This window comes from Limulus polyphemus, unplaced genomic scaffold (genome assembly GCF_000517525.1).
Source record: "Limulus polyphemus unplaced genomic scaffold, Limulus_polyphemus-2.1.2 Scaffold3033, whole genome shotgun sequence".
Classification (NCBI taxonomy): domain Eukaryota; kingdom Metazoa; phylum Arthropoda; class Merostomata; order Xiphosura; family Limulidae; genus Limulus; species Limulus polyphemus.
The window spans coordinates 42,120-49,580 of NW_013668643.1; the positions used below are offsets into that span (position 1 = coordinate 42,120).

General features: G+C 30.0%; 1 protein-coding gene across 1 annotated transcript in view; it reads left to right on the forward strand.

The window, feature by feature from the left end:
- Positions 1-7,461, forward strand: part of LOC106468510 (serine/threonine-protein phosphatase 2A 56 kDa regulatory subunit epsilon isoform-like) — a gene marked incomplete in the record, with an annotated part of 69,491 nt that overhangs the window by 41,219 nt on the left and 20,811 nt on the right. Inside the window, 2 exon segments of the mRNA XM_022396846.1 lie at positions 2,984-3,043; positions 5,141-5,249. Of these exon segments, the coding sequence (XP_022252554.1) occupies positions 2,984-3,043; positions 5,141-5,249 (169 nt within the window).

A 7,461-nucleotide genomic window follows, 5' to 3' on the forward strand; every position in this document is an offset into this window, starting at 1 on the left:
GATACCAAACTTATTTACATAAGTTCATGAAATACTAGTTCAATAAAATTTTGAATGCGAGTCAACAAACGAGATGACATGGCCTTTCACCTGTGACCCGACTCGAAATGGTTAATTACTGGTTTTGGTCTTTTCCTACATTCTTATAAATGTTTTAGTTTATAAAGCCTTAAATTTTATTTTTGTTTTGATTTTAAAAACTGATTTCAATTTCACTGTTTATGATCACTGGCATACAATACAAATATTTATTTTACCATTCCAATATTATATAATCAAGACAACTGTGTTCTTTTTGTTGTTTTTTAATTCTGAATCACATGTTTCATTTGGTATATCTAATAAGTTTTAAATATGTTTTGATATTTACTTTTATACATAATATTTTTATACATACTTTATTTGTAATTTTTGAGCCCATTTAACCCTATCGCTACTGGTGTCCTTTAATGTGCATGACACAAGGTTTCTGTCTTACATTCAAAATTAAACTACATTTTGTTTGTTATACCAATTAGTATAGCATAAGATCATAGCTAATAATCCATATTTTAATAGTATTTAAGTTCTTAATTCTATAAGGCAATATTTGAAAAAATCCAGAATTTCCACTGGTGTGACACATTTTCTCTAGATATCTTGTCTTCTCTATTTTATATGCCACCCCACCAAAAAATATGAAATGAAATGTAAATTACTCACTATAAAATCGTCATTGCTCAGACAAACCATAATTTTTAATAGCCCTCAATTTTGTTTGGTTACAGAGCTATCAAATAGAAAATCAGTCTTCTCCTGCTGCATCCCACCTCTCGCATCCTCTCTTTCAGGATTTGTTAATAGTTCTGTCTTGCATTTAATTATACAGTAGCTATAACCAAAAGAAAGCCAGGTTTTCATCTATCAAATGACATATTACATTGTGTTCTGAACAGATAATTGTTAATTTCACTTGTAATACAACTTTGGTTCCCACGGGAAAGGTAACGACTAGCTTGGATGAGTTTGTAATGAATTGTTGCATAGTTAGAAAGCCAGACAAAGTTTGATTGTTAGAGGAAATTGTCTGCTTTTTGCATATTATCAATCTTTGTTCTTTGGTATATTATTTAATCAAATAAAAATTATTTGATGCACTACTATCACTAGTATAAGAAAGGTATTAAGTATCACTGATAGTCGACAGCAGAAAAAAAGAATACTCAGGTAAGTAGTTTATTTCTTGTTTTTCATGTTTATTCTCTATTTATTGTTATAGAAGTAAAATGTTAAAATAGGTTAGATTAGGTAAAATAAACAATAATGATAAAATAATAATAATGTTTCACGAGGCACCCATGTGAGCAGCTCAGATTAGCTCGTGGGTAATGTAATTTGATAACGTAACATAAAGCTGCACATTCCCCATGTGATTTACAACTCATAATGGTGCAAATGGTGATTAGACACGGTTCAAAGGACAATAAAATTTAATTATAAATTGTTTAAGAGTTTAAAGCTACTTAGGATAAATGAATGTAGTTTCATGCTACATTTGAAGTCATTTTAGAAAGAAAAAGAGGGTAATTTAGATTTATTTCTATTTTATTTTGGATGGTTAGATGGTCAGTTAAACTGAATAACCTTGTATAGTTAGGGTAGTGAAAATTACATATAAAATATAAAGTTTTACTGAAAATAAACATTTGAAATCTATTTAGGAAGCTTTTGAGATGAAGAAAAGTATTTTTTAATACAAACATGAAAATCACTTGGCACACAGACTATTCAAAACAAATACTCGATATATTGAAGGACAAATCTTTTTTTAGTTTATTAAAAATACTTCACTAAAAAATAAGATCCTTTTTTGTACGTGAAAGTCTTGTAATGTTTATTGAAAGACTGCCAAATTTAGTGAAGATATATACACTGTTAAAAGTTTCAAATCTATAAAGACTTTGAATATGTACAGAGAGGTCACGTGGTTCGTCAAATTGATCGAGCTCATGTTGAGCGTTAAGCAGTTACTTTGGCCAATTAGGTCTAATGCAAACAAAGCCTAACATAGAGGTCTTGTCAGCAAAGTGAAATGATACAGTTGAATGCAGAATAATTTAAGCCTACTTCATCTTGTTCCACAAAAGATGTTTCTAAATATAATACAACATCGTAACTCAAAGTATAGAATATAGTCTTAAAAAAATTAAAAAGTGGAACTATAATTGTGACAGAAGTTTTTCACAAACTTTTTTCTGATAGGAATATATCACAAAGCTTTTATCACTTCGTTTCAATACCTGAATGAATTTCCACTGAAGTACACTTGCATTCAAGTTACAAGGTCAAATTATTACTATTTTGTTCAAAACTATCATGACTTATCTCCAAGGGGTCTATGAATGCTGTATTATGTTCAGAAAAAATTTCAGGATATTCACAAATGTTAATGATTTCACTTAGAATATGTGAAATTAATTCAGAATCAGAATTTTAATATAAAAAATCATTGAATAAATTTCAACTGTAGTTTTTTTGTTGCTTTTATAATGTTTGAAAGAACTACTACAGATTAGTTTTGTATAATTTTTTTTTGTTCAATAGTGCAATTTTTGTCATTGAGGTGAGATGCAACTATCTAGGTGTGATAGTGTGTATAGTGTGATAAAGTTGTATTGATTGTGTTTTATATTCTTGATGAATAACAAGTTCTTTGCTCACTGTTGTCTTGAAATTTTGCATATTGAATATAATCTTTTTTAATTAATAGTTCCGATTTTAACAACTGTACTTGAAATTTCTTTTATAATAATAATATATTCGTAGATTGTATATGAACATGTCACTGAAGATGTGGGGCAAATTAAACTTCAGTTTTCATGAAATATGTTTGTGTGATTTCTTCTGTATGTTTTAAAGTTTGAACTAGAAATTAAAGTTTAAGTGGATTTTTTAAAATGTGTATGTAGTTATGTGGTTAATTTATAGAAAACTCTTTCTGTAGGTTTATTTATGAGACAGAGCAGTTTAATGGTGTTGGAGAATTGTTGGAAATATTAGGCAGGTAGGTAAAAGATCAGCTAGCTGGTGAAGATATTTTGTAAGTAAAAGTAATTGTGTAATATAGATAATGCATATTTACTTTTATTGTAATAGAACTTTTGGACTCAGTATAAAGCCATCATGAACTTTAATTTCATTTTTTGTAGAAAAAACCTTCATTTAGTTAGTTAAGAGAATTCTTTATGGCTATTTCTAGTGATTTAGACTTCCCAAAGAAAGAAACAATATATTAGAATTCTATGAAAGTTGAGCATAATCAAGTTCTGCTTTTAACAAAAATGTCTGTTCAATAGACGTAGACAGTAGTATGTATATTCCAGTTCAGTCTTATCTTAAGCCTTCATGTTGTGAAGAATTATTTTTTAACAATATAATAAACATTTTGCAGGCATGAGCATTTCATAATATTTCTAGTTAAAAGAAAGTATATTGATGTTCAAGAATGTTTTGTTTTTCTTATATAGCTAGTTACCGTACACTAACTTCTGTTATCTGCTGATGATAATAATAATATGTAAAATCTTCAATATTTTGGTGCAAATAATAGTGAACTATGAATATATAAAAGTTCTTATGACTAGCATAGGCAGAAGTCTGGTATGTTTAGATATGCTTTTCTGTATTACATGTAGAATAGGCAGATGTGAATGTAGCTTATCAAAAACAACTACTTTATAAAACTAAGTTCTGAACATAAAAAGAAACTTAATGCATTTTAGGTCTGCTCATCTGTCATTTTTGAATGAGGCATGGGTGAATGTATATAATCTAGATTTACTCTATAAACTTACCAGGGTATTTTCTCTTTTCTAACATTATTGCCTTAAAACAAACAAGGAAATTAGATTCAAGGAATTCTTCTTCATTGAAAAAAAAAATGTATGTATATATATGAGGTAAATATGCACCTCAGGATTGTTAAGGTACTGTTTATCTTTGCCATAGTCAGATAATTCCATGCTTAATCAAAGGTAGTGAGAATATAGCAATATCGAGTGCACGGGCATTTGATCTCTATATAAACAAGAGATTCAAGGATATTATTCATGGAAGAATTAGTGTTGTCACAAGTGAATTGAGAGAGAGAGAGAACTTGGTATTAAAGTTGATAAAAAACAGAAAAACTTAAAGAATAAGAAATGATGACAAAAAAAAACTGATCATATGTAGCAGTAGAGCTATTGCTTTGTAAAATAGAATTAAGTAGAATGGACAGTTAAGTGTATTCAAGCGTGATTGCTGGTAAATAAAATGTAAAAAAAAAATGACCAGATCAACAGACTGGAGAATGTAAAACATGGATGAGACTTGAAATACATTTTGGCTTCTTCAAAGCAGAAACATGTTTCTGTTCACAGAGGTCAGAAAGAATCTGCACAGCAGTAAAACTACAATCACAAAGCACTTTCTTGCTGTATTTGACAATTTAGAAAACAGGTATAATAATGCATAAATATCTGCTCTATGGGACAGCTGCTAGATTGTCTTCAATACACAAGGTAAGTTAAAATACAGTCAACAAGTTCCTTGACCAGACTAGATACAGAAAGGAACACCTCATATGTGTGTGTATAACCTATAATATTTTACCACAAGTTATTGCAAATTTTTATTAATGATTTTATTCATAACTGAAGTAAATTTTCAACATGCATATGATAAAACCTACAAAGTTAGATTTTTATAATAAATCTGTATTGTTTTATTTGGTTGTGCGTGATGTTATCATTTTATAAAGATACAAGTACCAAGAGTTCCTGTGCTTGGATAAAATGTAGAAATGTTACTTTTTGAAATAAGTCTCACTTCACGAAGTGTTAAAATATTTCAGGCCAATTAAGTCATTTTAATAGAGAATACTTAGTTTAAGGTTTTTTAGGTTAAGAAGGTTTTTTCGTATTTGTACGTTTATTTTTATTGAGGTTATACTCGTAGATGGTTATGATAAGTATATGGTGCAAAAAATGTATTTTAGTAGAGAATTTTGCTTCAGTGTTTATTTTATTTTTTCTATTTGTATTAAACTAAATGTATTACAAATGGTATTTTTATGTTTGTGAAAGAGATGAATTTGATTGTAGCATGTGTCTGGTTACAGCATCATTAATGGTTTTGCCTTACCACTGAAGGCAGAACATAAGCAGTTTCTGGTCAAAGTACTTATACCTCTTCACAAACCTAGGAGTCTAGGACTTTATCATGCACAGGTAAGTTAAAGATCACAGTCTGAGTAATGTGATGTTCATACATTCAGCAATAAGCTATCTAGCTGGTGTCTTTATGTATTCAACTTGTTTCTGTGATACTGTATGTGAAAGCAATGACCATTAAAATTAATATAATTATTTTCCTAATTTATGGCTTCATGCAAAAGTATAATTAAACAAAACCTTATCTTTTGATAAGTTGTGAGAAAGAAAAGTTGCCAACTCATACAGCTGACCTAAAGCTAAAACATATGGTAAATTCTGAAATAGCCAGGAAATAAAAACTTAATGTATTTGCCATACTGCCTTAGTACACTCTTTCACATTACCATAAAACAATCTCAATTCTGTTTAGTCATTCTTTTACATATCATGGTAGTTTAATCAATATTCGGGTTTAATTTTAATAAAATGGTTAAAAATTTGGTGAAAAACAGACTTTCTTGCCAAAAATCTATCAGTAACATGCAAATTTAGTGCCATATTTAATAATTTTTTGCTGTTTTAAGAAGTTTTAAATTTTTATGTATCAAACATTCCTTTTGTTTACTACGTTCATCTTATACACACAAACTCGCACAATACAGAGCATTGTTGATTTTTTTTAGTCTCTTATAATTTATTACAGTTGGTAACAGAAAATCTAGTTGATATTGTATTAAGATATTTTATCCTTTGCTTGTGAAAGATTGAGATTATTTAAGTACATGTATTTCTCAGAATATAGTTAAAAGGTAATGGGAATTTAAGATATAGCTTTGACAAGGCAAGCTTATTGTTGTAAAATGTCAATCACCCCCACCCTACAGTTCATTTGTATACATAACAGGCATCTAATGATTAGTAATGTTATCTGAAGTGCAAATGATTGGTTATTCATCCTGTCTAATATATATTAGTCTCACACAAACCTTGGTAAGACTAAAAAAAACACTAAAGAGTTTCATGAGTGTGAAGAGCTATGAAAAAAACAAAGCCATAATTTCTCACTAGCCGGGTTTACTTACAACTATTGGTAGCAGAATGTGCAACTTCATTAAAACCAATTGACAAACGGATGATGCAGGCTATCATTCATAACACAAGCAAACAGCCTCTGTCAAGTCATGATTGCTGAAATTGTGAGGTACATGTTCTGAGACTAAATCATATTTTTGCTGTTTCAATTACATACTATCAGTATAAAAACTGTTAGAAACAGACTTTTCAAGGCTGGCATGTATGCCAGAAATAGTAAGGTTGTTTTGCTCACAGTAAGGCATAAAGCAACTTGCCTCTAATGATTTTAAAATGTGGTGTGTCATTTTTCTAGATTAGTTGTTTTATCTTGCAGCCAGATAAAAAGAACATTCTCAGGGAGAAACTGAAACTTGATCCAATGCAATTTACTCAGAATGTGGTGCATATGGCAATGGTTGGCTAAGAATATGTAATGGTCATCATAGGAACCACATTCTATGACCCTTTGTGCTATCATAAGCTTTTATTAAGTCTAATTGCTGGCTTTATAGATGATAAGAAGGACCACCCCTGCAAGGCTAAATGGTCAGTATGTTTACAGTGGTTTTTACAGAATATAGGGGTGTTCTTGCTCACAAAGTTCAGTCTCAAAGTATATATGGGATTTTCCTGTGAGACATTTCACAGGTCATTGTGATTCCAGACACTAAAGATGCACTTGAAGTAGCTCTTTCAGAGGAGTTTTAGAGGATATCTAATTTTGATAATGTGCATTGGTGATGAACGTGGCATGTGTTGGTGTTTATGGTGCTCAACTTGCAGTCTTTGGGTTGTGAAATTAAAACTTGTCTCAGAACATGCTTGCCCTTTCAACCATGGGAATATTATAATGGGACAGTCTATATATTTGCTGGTAAAAGAGCAAGACCCAAAAGTTGGCAATAGATGGTGTTGACTAGCTACTTGCCCTTTAATTTATCTCTTCAAAATTAAAGTTGACTAGTGTACATAGCTTTTGAGTAGCTTTATACAAAAATTCAACACACAAACAAACACTGGTGCCGAGTTGTACATGCTGATAGTGAAAACAATATTCCAAAGTGAAATGTTATGAAATGTAAAGTCACCGTTGCATAATTAATGCTCATTTATGAGTGTATGTTAAATGACCAGTCATTTGCTTTAGTGCAAGTAATGAATTATCAGTTAGCAACTTTGCATTAAAATGAAATAAAGGGGTGATTATCATTTA